The 14,548-nt window shown below is 52.5% G+C and overlaps 1 protein-coding gene across 17 annotated transcripts in view; it reads right to left on the bottom strand.

Moving 5' to 3' along the window:
• Positions 1 to 14,548, bottom strand: part of DNM1 (dynamin 1) — a 41,860-nt gene that overhangs the window by 16,555 nt on the left and 10,757 nt on the right. For 13 of the 17 annotated variants that reach the window (XR_004319504.1, XR_004319502.1, XR_004319503.1 and 10 more), the window contains exons 2-11: positions 11,849 to 11,922; positions 11,487 to 11,636; positions 11,034 to 11,237; positions 10,665 to 10,763; positions 10,421 to 10,581; positions 9,247 to 9,389; positions 8,978 to 9,113; positions 8,739 to 8,806; positions 7,474 to 7,612; positions 313 to 399 (exon numbers count right to left, since the gene is read on the bottom strand). Coding sequence is in view for 12 of the 17 variants with exons in the window: in XM_032478525.1 (XP_032334416.1) it covers positions 313 to 399; positions 7,474 to 7,612; positions 8,739 to 8,806; positions 8,978 to 9,113; positions 9,247 to 9,389; positions 10,421 to 10,581; positions 10,665 to 10,763; positions 11,034 to 11,237; positions 11,487 to 11,636; positions 11,849 to 11,922 (1,261 nt within the window). In the remaining 5 variants the exon portion in view is untranslated. Of the gene's footprint in view, positions 1 to 312; positions 400 to 5,705; positions 5,845 to 7,473; positions 7,613 to 8,738; positions 8,807 to 8,977; positions 9,114 to 9,246; positions 9,390 to 10,420; positions 10,582 to 10,664; positions 10,764 to 11,033; positions 11,238 to 11,486; positions 11,637 to 11,848; positions 11,923 to 14,548 lie in introns of all 17 variants that reach the window. The other 4 variants (XM_032478527.1, XM_032478532.1, XM_032478523.1 and 1 more) reach the window with 1 other exon arrangement.

Below are 14,548 nucleotides of genomic sequence, written 5' to 3'. Positions count from 1 at the left end.
AGTGACTGTTTAATGAGAACAGAGTTTCATTCTAGGAAGATGAAAAAGTTCTGGAGATGGATGGTGGTGATGGTTGCACAGCAACATGAATGTACTTAATACCACTGAACTGCACACTTTAAAATGATTAAAAGAGTAAAATTTATGTGCTATATATTTTCTCACAATAAAAAAGAGAGAAAGGCAGAAAGTTAACATGAAGAGAGAAAGTATAAGGGAGACTGCGACAGAATAGACAAAATGGGAAGAAGGAGGTGAGCCCAGGGACAGGAGTGAAAGGCAAGGGGAGAAGGGGAGCTGCTGTGGGCTCACCTGCTCCTTGGTGCGACCCTCGCGCTCTCGGATGTGAGTGGTCACGATGCGCTCCATCTCCTCCCGCAGCCGAGGGTACTGCTGGAGCTGGGGAAGGGTGGGAGGGAAGAAAGCCACGTACACAGGGAGCACAGGCAGGGAGCATCCAAACCCCACCAGAGTCCAGGGATGCAGGGCGTGGGGTGGGAGGCACACGCGGGATGCTTGAGACGCGAGGAAGAGACACCTAGAGTCCCTGGAAGCTGATGGCACCAAGCCACGGCCACCCCTTCCCCCAAGTGTGGATTCCAAACGGCAATTCAAGGGTCTTCCTGGTTGCAGGCCCTCTTCACTAGCCTACCTGGGCAATTTCGTGGGGGAGGGCAGTTGCCAGGCGCACAAACGCCTTGGGAATCAGCCTGGTCCTTGGCCGCCATCTTGGTGGCAGCCATCTTGGAAACAGACCTTATGATAGAAGCCTTTGTTTGGGGCACCCTTAGCTCCCAAATCTTTCACTGATCCTCAGGGCTACCCTTTGCCTTCTCAATGGATTGGAAGCACAGTTAGGTGGGGGAATCAGGCAGATAACAGCCTACAGAGTACTATCCAGGGAGAATCTGGGGAGGGTAGGGCCCAAGGTGCCAGTTGGCCTCCTGAGTCAGGCTGGGGACAGGCAATGATCTTTGTCAGAGCTGGGGGTGGGGCATAGGGGAAAACCAGCAGTCACACAAAGGACATGCAGGAGGCACAGGCATGCGAGGGGGTGGGGGTGGGGCATGCAGAGTAGGGTGGGGGTGCCAGCAGCATGAGCAGTACCCTGCAGGGGCATGGGTAGGCCCCAGGCCCTCTTGGTAGAATCCACCAGTTTTGCCTCCCTTTGCATGCCCTGGCCTGGCACCATCACCCCCAGCCACATCTGCCTGGCTCTGAGCTGGCCAGCCAGCCAGTCTGTCTCTACCGCACTGCTCCCGGGTAGGAGCTCAGCTGCACCTGTTTCCCCCCTGTTTTCATCAACTGAAGACAAGGGGGAAGTTGCTCCAAACCCTTACCCCTAAGCATGTGAACTCTGCCCTCAGCTCAGCCAGGCTCTGGGCAAAGCCTAGGTTGACTCCTCCTTCAAGACTCTGTTGAATGTCACCTCTTCCAGAAGGCCTGTCGGGACCTCCTGAGGTCCGGATTAGGGGCCTGCCTTCATGTGCCCCCCTCACCCCCACCTTTCCTCACCAAACTGGATTGTAATTGCCCTTAAGGCAGGGGCAGGGCTGGTCACACCACCAGTGCTCAAAGACGGCATGTTGGAGGAATGAGGGAATGAATGAAGGATGGATGTTTTTGCCCTCCTTGCCAGGGTGAGTGGATATGGACTCCTCTGCCTCTGGCTCATGAACCAGCAACTCCTGGGAGACGGGGGCTCACTCAGCTGTGGATGGTGGGAGTCTACCTCCAGGCTTGCTGCCCCGCCCTCTACCACGATGGGGACCAGGCCAGGCAAAGCTAGACCCACAACTTGTCCCTCTTCCCGTTCCTGGGTCAGGCCCCTCAGGTGGATCCCCCTATGTGGGAAAAGAGCTGGAGGTTAGCATGCCTGGGTCACAGGTCATGATTCTGAGTGTAAGATGAAGGCCAAGGAGATGGGGTGGGGGGCATCGGAAGAGGCAGGAGGGTGGGGAAGAAAGCAGTGCCCTGGATGCCGGCCCAGGAGAGGCAGGCTTGAGAGATGCCACATCCCTCCCTCCTCCCCCTGACCATCCCATGGCTGTGCCAAGGGTGTGGCTGATGTGGCCAAGCACAGGGGACCTGGGAGACAAGGCAGCCTGGGATCAGGGGCTTAAAAACAAATGCTGGCTGGAGGGGCCCAGTGGACACTGCTGCCCCATGAGGCTCAAAGATGGGCTCTCACTCCTCCTCACAGTGTCTGGGTTACGGCAGAGTCAGGACTGAGTCATCGCCACCAGAAGACCTCCTCTGAGATGGTCCCAAGTGCTCGCCCGGCACCCCCACCCCCAGAGTGAGGGGGAGCAAGGAGGAAGGAGGAGGGAGCAATTTGCCAAAGAGCATGACCAGTTCTCCTTCGAACCGCCTGGATCTTACATTTGTCAAGTTTTCCACGTGATAGGGCAGCCTCAGCCCCTTCGAGAAGTTCTGTTCCCTTTGAGCATCTTTTTCCGTTCTGGCTGCATCTGAGCATTTCCAGGACTTTTAGCCAGTTTTTTGAAATGGAACTTTCCTCTCTCAGTTCTTGGCTCAGTGGGACAGTCAGCCTGGAGCCCAGGGTTTAGCGGTCAGGAACGCAGGCCCTGGGTTCAAAGCCAGCCCCCTGCCCTGCTGACTCTCCTTGGAAAAGTGACTGGACCTCTCTGAGCTTCAGTTTCTCCATGTGTGAAATGGGGGTAATAACAGCACTTTCTCTCTTAGGGTTGTTGAGAGGATTGAGCAGCACACCCTGTGCTTGACATTAAACTCCAGAGTTCATCTTTGGATCCCAGAAGGGCTAGGCATAATTAGCAGGAGTGGCTTGCTAAATTGAGAAGACTTGGGGAGGAAAACTGATAAAGATGAAGACGGGTGAATTTTACCATGTAAAGAAAAAATTACTATGCATTAATCAAAAGGCAAATTTTTTAAAAGAAATAATTGAAAAGCTTCCTTTCTAAAGTTTTTGTTGATCAATTTTCCTGCTCACAAAAATCTACCAACTCACTGTAAGAAGTCTGAACATGACTAATGACTGTGAAGTAGAAACGAAAAAAATGTTTGTGTTCTTTGCCTTCTTAAAATGATGGTGAGCAACTGTGCCTTTGGAATTTTATCATTTATATATTGTTATGTTATATTATATTATATACATTATATATATTTATCACTTATATAAATTATTTCCCCCCAAATTCTATACATTCTTTTCCAAAACCTGTTTTGTTTTTTTTTTACCACAGTACATTGTGGAGGGACACATAAATGGAAATAAATATCCCTCGCCCTTTTAACAACTATAGTTTTTCATCACCTGTGTGATACTTTATATAATCAATCCCCTCTTGATGGACATCTGGGTTGTTTCCAAGATACTGCCCTTTACACTAATTACTGTTTTTTGGAATGCAATTCGGCAAAGTGCTCCACAGTTTTTAAAAGTTTATATCTAGTAATCAGTCTTCTAGGAATTTATCCTAATTTAAAATAGTCCTAGAGAAAGAAAAGTAAAATTCTTTACGTACAAGGATGTTTATTGCCAGGTTATTTATTTTTTATTTTTAGAGGTTTTTTTTTGTAGGGGGAGGGAGGTAATTAGGTTTATTTGTTTCTTTTTAATGGAGGCACTGGGGGGGTTGAACCCAGGACCTCATATATGCTAAGCAAGCACTCTACCAATTGAGCTACACCCTCCCCTCCCACCAGGTCATTTACAATATTGAAAATCTAGAGACAGTTTCAATGTTCACCAATAGGAAAATGGTTAAGTTAAGTATACCGTGGTAATTCCATAGAATTTATGCAATTATTAAAAATCCTTCTGTAGACTACGTAATAATATCCCCCAAAACTTATGTGGTTAAGTGAAAAAGCAGGATACGAATATATTCACAGTGTGACTATTTAACAAAGTCAATAAACCTCTGTACAGAAAAAATTCTTTGGAGGAGTAAATTGGTGAAGTTACCAAAACTGAATGCTCACATCCACTGACTAGGCAATTCTATCTTAGAAAGTTATCCTAAAGAAACAACAAGATAAGTACTACAAATACATTTATAAGGCTGTTTACTGCGGTACTGTTTGTAAAAGGAAAAAAAAAAAGGTTGAAACAACCTAAATGTCTGTCAATAGGATACTGAATATATAAATCATGTCACAGTTCTACAGTGGAATGTAATTCAGCTGTTCGAGGGCATCATCTTTATGTAGCTATGTACGAGGATTCCACTGCACACTTCTCACTTCAGTTAAAAGGAAGAGTTCAGAGGTCAGTGTGGTTAGTGTGATCCCACTGAGGTTAAAACTGATGTATAGTTGTAATTAGGAAGTGTGTGCTGCTAGCTGCCCTTATCTCTAGAGTTGTGGGGTTACAGGGACTTTTGCTTTCTCTGTGCTATTTGAATATTTTTATAAATCATGAGTGATCAGAACAAAATCAATACTGATGATTTTATTTTTTAAAAAAGAAGTGTATTTGTAAGAAACGTACAAAAATCTCAATATGGCTGTCTGGAAAAGGAGGGTTATTGCCTCTTTTTTATTCTTGGGCATTTCCCAAATTTTCTTTAATTGAGAATGTATTACTTTCATAACAAAAATCCAGATTAAAAAAATTGTTATATTTTGTCTTCTTTTGTAAAGGGATTTGAGGCAGCTTACAATAAACTCCATCGTTTTTAGCTAACAAAAGTAAGATTGTGTGACTTAGTATTCACGATGCAGTGGGACCGTGAATTAGATGTCACGATATTTACTATGCAATGGAGAGTCCAGCCCAGATGTGATTCCATCTGGACCAGGCACTGAGTGGATGCTAATTTGCTTAACCTACCCCTATTTGGCACAAAAGTGAGCAAAAAAAATGAAAGAGGATTGTGAAAGGCGTGCACGGGACTAATTGTGTATGAGCCACGAAAACTGTGATACTTATTTGGAACATGAAATTAAGGTAGATGTGCCCCCACCTCCCAGCATAGGGAACTTTTTCAAATACAGGTGAGTCTGGGCTCATGCAGTCTCCGGGGAAGAACTGCTTCAGATGATCTGGCTAAAAGTCCCCCAAATGCCCCAAAATAGACAAATAGGAAAAAGGCATCCAAAAGGTCACAGACAACTCAAAAGAGGCTGACCCTGTCAAACATGTATGGATTACAGCCAAGTGAGTAATCCAATATGCTTTTAGGCAAATTGGTTTCGAGGGACTGGGATAGCTCCCCCACCCCAGGAGGCCTTGATCCCACATCTCTTCCCTTGGCCTCCCTAAATCTGAATCCCACCCTGCTTTTCTTTTCTGAGACTTGGTTTTGTCATCTGTAAAATGGGGCTAATATTATGTACTTCTTAGGGTGGTTAAAGGATTAAATCAGATAATAAGGGCAAGCACTTAACCTAGTGCTTGGCACACAGTAGGTGCTCAGTAAACAGTGGCCATCTCCTTATCATCGTCATGGTCAAAGGGGCCACTGAGGATGCTTGGGTTAGAGCAAAATCTTCCGGCAGGGATAGGGGCCTGAAGGAATTATAAGTACAAGTAGACCCAGGGTTATAGGCTGGCACGAGACCTCAGGGCCAAGAGACACCTGGGCCAGCCTGAGCATCTGGGTCCACATGGGTGGCTGAGAGGCTGCCAGTTGCTCAGCAGCTGGTTCTGCCCACGGGAGGCCCTGGCCATGAGCAAGAGACGGCCAGGCCCAGCCCCTCCCAGGTGGCCATCATACCTTTTCGCTACACTTTCTGATGGTGGCTGTGAGCTCACTGACTACCATATCCACACACTTGATACTGGGCTCTTTAAGCTTCTGCACCTGCTTTTTCACTGTGGCTTCAAAAGCGAGGTCAGGTGTGAAGAGGCCCGTCCTGCACCCGGGGAGGAGGAGGGGACAGGAGGAGGAGCAGCCGGGGCGGTAGGGCGGTAGGGCAAGGAGAAGGGGAGTGAAAGCCAAGCAGGGCCAGGGTCCGGGATGGAGGATGGCACGGGCACGAGGGAAGAGAGACACCGACACAGAGAAAGAGAGAGAGAAGACAATGTGAGCGTGGAACTTGGCCCTCCTGCCACCACCTGGATTGACACCTCCAGGTGCTGCCAAGTACCCCACCCAAGGGCTCTGAGGGTTGGGGGGGGGTCTGAGGGAACAAGGCCCTGCCCCATCCAAGGGCCCTTACTGACTTCATATTCTCTCCCCAGGGCTTGACACCCCACCCCCCAACTCTTCAGCTACACTTAGCCTGCCCTCTCTCTTTTCCTATGCCATCTCTGTCATAGCCTCAGGTCCTGTTGAGGTGCTGATCCAGGCCAGGACCCCATCCACCCACATTCTATTCAATTGTATGTTTCCCAGCATCTCCTGTATTCACTTCATCTAGACTCCAAAGCCCAGCACCATTCCCTACCTCCACCAAAGTTGTTGTATCCAGCTGCCCAGGCTGTGCACTGCACAACTCCAGGGGGCTCCATTTACATAGACTACAGTGCAGATGATGCCTCCTGGAGTTGCAGTGTAGCTGCCTGATCACCACTCTCCAGCTCCCTGCTCTTCTCCTGCCCTTCCCTTTCTCCTCAAGGGGAATCCTTTGCCTCTCCTCCAAAGAAGTCTGGAGGAGATCAGTTTGGAAAGACAGAGAGAGAAGAGGAAAGACAGAAAGAGTGGAGATGGTGATAGAGAGGGGCCGGGGCAGCAGTGGGGAGGGGAAAGGAAGGGAGGCTGAGGCGTGGAATCAAACAAGAACTGGACTTGGAGTCCAAAGCCTTGGCTTCAAGTGACAGCTCTGCCACCTCCTAGCTCATATGACCTTGGGCAAGTCGCTTGACCTCCTAAGCCTCAGTGTTCTTGCTGTGAAATGGGTGCCATCCTCCCTGCCTGGCCCTGCCCTCCTTGAGTGGTTCTGTGAGGCTCAGATGACACAGCAGATGGAAGAGGGCTCTGTCCCTGGCAGGCCGAATGTGGATGGAAGGGACACGGAGGGTCCTGGGTGAGGGTCCTGAGTGAGGGTCCTAAGTGAGGGTGGGGTGAGAATGGGGAATATGAAGGACAGTGAGGAGTCAGGGTACCTGCTCTGGGTCCTCTGAATCCCTCTGGCCATCCAGGCCCCTAGAGCAGCACCAGAGAAGGTCTTGTACCTCATCTGTCCCCAGGGCCAAGGCTTCCCCAAGACCCCTCCCTGGAGCCCCGAAAGATGACCCCACCTCTGAGGGCAGGGAAGGGGCTCAGGGTCCCCTCCGGGCCTCCTCTCTCTGAGCTGGGGGAGCGCTTGGTGGGCTCTCAGAGCAAATAGCCACCATTATACCTGTCTTTCCAGTGTCTAATCCCTTGGTCCCCAGGCCTGGGCCCCAGGGGCTGGGCGAGGCCCCCTCAGAGAGTCCCCCTCTCCTGGTCTGTGGTGGCCTGCCTCCCCCACCCCGCTGAGGTCTGAACATGCTACCGAGGAGGCAGTGGGGGAGGTGGGGAGGGAGCACCTGGCAGCAGAGCAGGGCGGGGCAGGGGTTACCTTCTTGGTGCACTGTCTAACGGTGCTGATTAGCTCCGAGATAACCATGTCCACACACTTGAGACACGGTTCTCGGATCTTCTTCACCTGCTTTTTCACAATGGTCTCAAAGGCCATGTCTGGGGTAAAGAGCCCCGTTCTGAACGCCCGGAGCGGGAGAAGGGCACGGTGTCACAGGCCAGCTCCGGGTAGGAGCACCAGGCCAGGGCCCCGCCCCGACCCCCTGAGCTTTGCCCCCAGGGTCCTCCCCCTACCCCTCTCTGGGCTTCAGTCTCCCCGTCTGTAAAATGAGTGGGAGGGATTCAAACGAAAGACTTTTCAACCAGCGCTTTTTAGGGCAAGACAAGGTCTGCTTATAACTGTTGTGTATCTTGCTTCCTCTTAAGATTCTCTTCATAAAAAGGTTTTATGGCTAGAAATTGGTTTGAAAGCTGTCGGACTGGGTTCTCTTTAAGAGCCTTTCTGGGAATAAAGCATTTTATTTTAAGACTAGGAGAGATTTTTTTTTTTCTGTGCCTTGCTCAGTGCAGTCTGTAAATTCTATGCCAAACCTTGGTCTTGAACCTGCATGAAAGCAGTGACATTCTGGTCTTGTTCACTGCTTGGCACAAATCAGGTGCTTTAAATTTCCTTGTTGAATGAACAGTGTAGATCTGGGTCCCTGAATGAGGTGGGGGGTGTTACGCTTTTAAGGAACAATCTTTCCCAGTCTTCCTTCCTGTTCCACAGGCCTTGGGGTCGGCTAGAAGGATGGAAGTGGGGTGGAATGTGGCCAACTTTGGGCTAATGGGACTATGGGAGGGTCTGGAGGGTTAAAAGGCCTCATCCCACCATAAAAGGTTCACAGACCAACATCTAGATGCTCTCACCCAGGCCCTACCCAGTGGTTTGCGCAGCTTTGCACTGGACAGGGCTGGGGGAGTTGTCTCACCCTGGGGATGGGCAGATGGCCCTAGCCTAGAGGGTTCTTCCCAAGCTACCTGTTGTCCTGGGCTCTGCCCTGCTGGTTCAGCCTCCAGGACCTGCCCCCAGGGACAAGCAAAGGAGGGCAGCAGGCCAGGGAGGGGGGTGGCCCAGGCCTCCCATCCACCTCCTCTAGCCAGAGCCTGTCCAAGCTGGGAGCCAGAAAGTCAGGGTTGAGGAAATTGGAGACTAGGACTCTTGGTCCCTCCTGAAGGAGGCTCACTTCATCACTCCCTCTGCCTCTGTGCTAGACCCCTTCTGCCTTCCAGGGTTCAGCTCCCCTCCCCGGTCCCAATACATGCCTAATGCCATGGATATTCTTGATGGCATAGCTGATCTCCCTTCGGAGTTCCTTCTCATCAAACTCCATCTGTGGAGGAGAGCAAGAGATGGCTGGTCAGCAGCAAGAGGGCTGCTACCTGGGAGGTCAAGACAGGGCCCACCCCCCTCCCAGGGCCTCTGGTAGGGTCAGCAAACGTACGCATGAGAGAGTCCTAGATAGGTGGTCCTGGGCCCTCCTGCCCCTGGGGAGCCTGCCTACCTTGACCAGCTCAAAGGGGAAGCGTTCATGGAAGATCCGGTTGATGCGGGCTCCCCCTGACAGTTCATAGGTGTCGATCTGGTCCCCTGAGCCTTCAATGCGCTTCTCAAAGTCTACAGCGAACTGCTGGACCATCCTGGGGGGAGAGTGGTATGATCTGAGGGGGCAGTAGCAGCCCAGTGGAGGTGGCCCTGGGACAGCCCTATGCTGGGTCGCTAGGGGAGGGGTCAGCTCCATGATGGGGAGTCAGGAGGTGGGGAGGGCCTCACTGCAGCAGGGCCTTGGTCTTGCGCGCTGGGTCATCAGGGCGGAAGTTCTTGTACTCTTCCACCTCTTTCTCAATGGACAGCAGCTGGCTCTGAAGCTTGTTCCGCAGCCCAGGCAGTGTGTCCCGGATGTGGTTTGTCAGTTGCTGGGGGTGGGGGTGAGGAAAGGGTTAAGGCCATGGTCACAAACCCAGAATGCCCGCAGGACCAGGCAGGGACCAGGATGTCTGGGGGCCTTGTGGACATGGTAAGGTGCTGAGCTAGAGAGGGCAGTCACAGCCCTGCCTACAGCTACCCTGGCCATCAGAATGAAAGCGGCCTGAGGGCAGGACCTGGCACATGGTAGGTGCTCACAGAGGTATATTAATTGAATTAATGAGTCAATAACTCAATTTTCAATAGAAGGCAGAAATCTAGATTTTTATTTGAAATTACCTGGTTTTGATTAATTTAATATTTTTAGACACCGCAAGAGCCAAATGAAATGAATCAGGAGCACTGATGGCTAGAGGTCTGCCCCTGTGCCCTCCGGGTTTAAAGCCTCCCTTAAGGTAATTCTCAAGTTCTGGGGCTCACTCTGGTTAGGTCCCCACACACAGTATCTCCCTTAACTGCACAGTGACCCTAAGAAACTGGTCTTATCACCATTACTACTATTTCACAGATGCAGAAATAGAGGCTCAGAGAGTCGGAGATTCTCAGTGGGTGAGTGACAAAGCTGGGATTGGAACCCAGGTGTGTCATCCAGAGACCCCAGTTTTATTCCATGACACACTGCCTCCCTCCTGTCAACACATACACACACACACACACCCGTGCAAACACTTCAGTAATTCTGGAAGCCCCATTCCAGATGGAGAAACAGCTAGGGGAGCCCCTGGGAGCACCCAACCCCAGATCAACCTCTCCCCATTTCAAAAGGAACCAACGTCTTCAGCTGAGTACACCCCAAACCTGGCCCTCAAGCCCTTGTCAATGCCACCCTCACAGAAGGTCTTGGGCTTCTCTCCATCCTGGGGGATTCCGGGGCTCCCCTCCCTGGCCCCAGACAGGGAAAGATCAGCAAACCTCTGGAGCTACCTCGCTGTGGGACAATGGACAACCCTCATAAAACACACTTCAATGATTCTGTTCTCATGCTGGTTTCCCCAGGCCTCATTCTGGCCTGAGTGCCTACCTGGTTGAGGACCTTCTGCAGGTAGGGCGTGCCCATGCGGTCAGCCAAGTGGCGGTAGGAAGGGTGGGAGAGGAAGAACTTGCGCTCAGCAGCCAAGGCAGCTGTGATGTCTTTCTTGCCATCTATGTCCTTCTGGCTCCGGTTCACCACCCCAATGTAGCCTGTGGATGGGGTGGAGTTCAGGGGCAACCAGCCTTGCAGGGGGCGGGGATGAAGGGGAGGGGCAGGGGCGTGGCCTGCCTACCTCTGCGCAGCGGGAGCAGCTTGTTCTCCAGAACATCGCGGGCATCTGTGCCCTCGTCCATCAGGTCCAGCTTGGTGATGACTCCAATGGTGCGCTGACCTGGAGAGTGGCAGGAGAGGGTTGTCTACTTCTGCACTTGCCCTGACACAGGCACTCACAATCCCATCCCGCTCCCGCCATCTCCCAGATCACTCCTTCCCTGACCCACTTGCCTGCCTCTGCTCTCCTCTCACTCATTCATTCTCCACAGTAGCCAAAATGATTTTTAAAGTTAAATATCTGATTCCATCGCTATTAGCTTAGACCCTCTCCCTTACACTGTGAAAAGACCCCCAGGGCCTTGTGCATCGGCTGCCTGTGGGAACCTACCCTGGGGGTCCACCTCCTTGGCGACCTTGAGGGCATCGGAGTTGGCCAGGTCTGAGTTGGCCGGGGATACGGCTAGGATGAGGCAGTTCTCCTTGGTGACAAACTGCATAAGCATGTCCCGGATCTGGAACTCGATGTCAGGAGGTTGGTCCCCCACCGGGACCTTGGTCATTCCGGGCAGGTCCACTAGGGTCAGGTTCAGCACTGGACAGGGCGGTGAGAGGGCGGGCTCAAGGCGAGGGGCGTGGCCGTGGGCGGGCGGATTAAGGAACAGGGCCGGGCTTAGAGGGGATCTGCTTGGGAGCGTGGCCGTAGGTGGGTGGGGTTAGGGAAACGCGAAGGGCTAAGGCTAAGGCCCGTTAGAGGCGTGGCCAGGGTGGGCGGAGGCGCCAGCTAGGGGGCGGGGCTCAGCGAGGGAGCCGGGAGGCCGGGGGCGGGGCCAGGCCTCCTTACCGTGTGGTGAGTAGACTCGGAGGTTGATGGGCACTGGAGAGATGCCCTTGTTGGTGCCGGTGACCCGGTCGGTCTCAGCCTCGATTTCCAGGCGCACCTCCTCGAAGTCGGTGAATTTCTTCCCCTTGCAGTGCAGGAACTCAGCATATTCTTCCCCAGAAGTGGGGTGGGTGGCGGGGAGTAAGCATCACAGCCCAGAACCCACCTGGGTCCCATCTCCCACTGGAAAAAGACCCCTCCCACAACACTCCACCCAATACTGCCTCCTTTTCCCTCCCGCACAACAATGCCACCTCTCCTTTATGCATTTTTATCCCTTCTGTCCAGATGGGGACGGAGGCCCAAAGAGGGGAAGCTCATACCTGTGGTGGCATTGACCAGCTGCAAGACCAGGGGGCGTCGAGTGACAATACCAGATCCCCGGGGCAGGAAGTCTCTGCAGTGAGTTGGGGGTGAGAGGAGGGTCAAGGTCTGAGGAAGTTCCTTCTGTTCCAGGGGCACCTGTCCTGCCACTGGGTGCCCCAAAGCTCCCCAAAAGTGCCCCACCACATCTTAGCCCAAGGGCTTCAGGTCACTAAGAGGAGAGGGCAGCTGAGAAAGGTGGAAAAGACCACCACCAAGCCCCCTGGATCACAGAATTTGGGCATCTGAACTGCCCAGAGACAAGACCAACGATCCCCAGACCTCTCTCACGTCTGCCCTGTGTTGGTTCTGAGCCAACAGGAAGTCCTTGCCCCAACCCAGCCACTGCCACCCAGCCTAGGAGAAAATGACCCATGAGGTGCCCCACCCTACATGTCCAAGTGTCCAATGGTCACAGAGTGGATGCCAAGGAAATGGAGATGCACCTCCTCCCTTCCCTTCCGCTGTGGGGAAGGGCAGCATCTCACTTCCCTTTCCCAGGGCTCCATTTGGCTGGGGTTGAGGATGAAGGGGGATGGGGGATGGGGGAAGGAGGAGGCACGGAAAAGAACTCATGCTTCTTAAGGGCATACTGCCTGCCCAGCTTTTTGTGGGCAATGTCTCATGGACTCTACACAATAGACTCATGAGGAAGGTGCTGTTATCATCCCCATTTTACAGATGAGAAAATTGAGGCTCAGAGACATTCAGGTTGTGTGGCCAGTGTCTACCAGACTCTGGGCACAGATCTGTTTGACTTTCTGGTGAAAACTTCCTGCCCTTTAGCTCTCTGCAGACCCAGCTCCTTTTGAAGGACTAGACTGAGGGGTCCCAAAGTTACCTCCTGCCCTGATGTCTATATCTCAGACATCTGTTTGTGCCAATGTCAACCTCAGCAGTCCTTTCGGCTAACTCTTGAGGGTTCCACTTCCCTCTGTCCTGTCAGCTCTTCTCGTCTCTCCACCCACCCCCAGCCCCACCCAGGCCAGCACAAGAATGAGGGTGGTGTCCTCTCCAGGGATCAGGCTGTTGGGATCACAGTCATGGGATCCCCAGGACTCAGGAAAGCTGGCTAGATCCTAAGGGACTATAGAGATCTGGCCAGCCACCTCATTCATGGAGAGGCACATGGAGGCCCAGGAAGGGGAAAGGATACACTCAAGATTCTACAGGGCTAGGACAGAGCCAGAGCATAAACCCGGGTCCCCTGCCCCAGCCCAGAGCCTGACCCGGACTCATAAATCTTCCAGTACCTCAGGTTTGGGGCAGAGGGTCCAGGGGACAACAGAGTAGGCACAGGCTTCTGGGTTCAAGGCCTTCTCTTGGGGCTCTGGGAAGGCCTCTTCCATCCCCTGTCCCCACCCTGCCCCACTCTGGGGAGAGCAGACGATAAGGGGGAAGAGTCAGCTGCTTTATGGGAAAGGAGAAGGATGATAAATCCTGCATTTATCCATTGTTTTTAGGTGCCAAGCAAATGCTTCTCATTTTTGCAAGACTGAGCTTCAGACGGGCAGGGTTTCTATCTTTCCATCTGCCACTGTATCCCAAGGCCCAGAACAAGGCTTAGCACATGAGAGGTCCTTAATAAATAGGGACTGAACCCCTAAGTCCTCAAAAAGTGCTCTCCTATGGAAATGATCATTTTACAGATGAGGCAGCTGAGGCTCAGAGAGGTGAAGTGACTTATCCATATTCATCTAGTTAGGAATGGCAGAGCTGGGACTCAAACCCAGTCTCTGTTGGACCCCAGAACCTGGGAACTTCCCCATCAAACTCTGCTGTCCCTAAACCTGAGAAGCCAGACTTGGCTTTTTATGTAATTCAATTAAATTCAGTCTAAGACATGTTTGGGAGCAGCTGCTCTGTACCAGGCCCTGTGTTGGGCCCTGGGGATGGGAGAGGATGAGTCAGACAATTCCCACCCCAGGAGCTCACAGTATGGTGGGAGAGACAGACAAGTAAACAGATAATGCAATGCAGTGTGACACGTGCTGGAATGGAGGTGCACCAGGCAGCGCAGAGGGGGAGGTGATTAACTGGGTGGCGAGGGGTGGGGGTGGTAGTGGAGGACTTCCTGTCTCTGCCTCTCCCATCCTTTACTCACTGACTCTTTTGCGGGCGTGACCCCCTAGTATTTGGGATCCCCCAGGGCTGTGGAGGTAGGACATCTGTTCTCACAGAGGCTGGGGTGGGCATGGGGGCCTGGGGTCTACCCTTTTTCCCCCCTGCCAGTTCCTCACCCAGAAATAACCATAGCAACAGTAGTTGCCATGGAAACTGCAGGAGGGGCTGGAAAGGATGGGACTCCCCATAGAGAGCCAACTCCCCACCCAGAGACATGAACCTTCCCTGGAGCTCTTCCCTGCAAGTCCTCCACCCCTGCACAGATGGACCCACTCAGCCCTGTCAGGTCTGAGTGGGGCAGAGTTTCCTGAGGTGCCACATAGAGGGAGTTAGGAGGCCAGAGTCCAGCTGGAGGGGTGGTCAGGGGTCTGGGCCAGCCTGCTCCAAGTTGCTGCCTCCCAGGGCTACTTAAAGGACAAGCAGCTTATGGGAAGCAGAGATTAGAGCATAGGGCCACGTGTGGGAGCAGAGAGCATCCTCAGACCAGGATCGCCCTGGGCCAGGGCGGGGATGGGGGTGTCCAGGTGGGGAGGGCC

The sequence above is a fragment of the Camelus ferus genome, chromosome 4, assembly GCF_009834535.1.
Source record: "Camelus ferus isolate YT-003-E chromosome 4, BCGSAC_Cfer_1.0, whole genome shotgun sequence".
Classification (NCBI taxonomy): domain Eukaryota; kingdom Metazoa; phylum Chordata; class Mammalia; order Artiodactyla; family Camelidae; genus Camelus; species Camelus ferus.
This window is presented reverse-complemented; position numbering and strand designations above follow the sequence as displayed.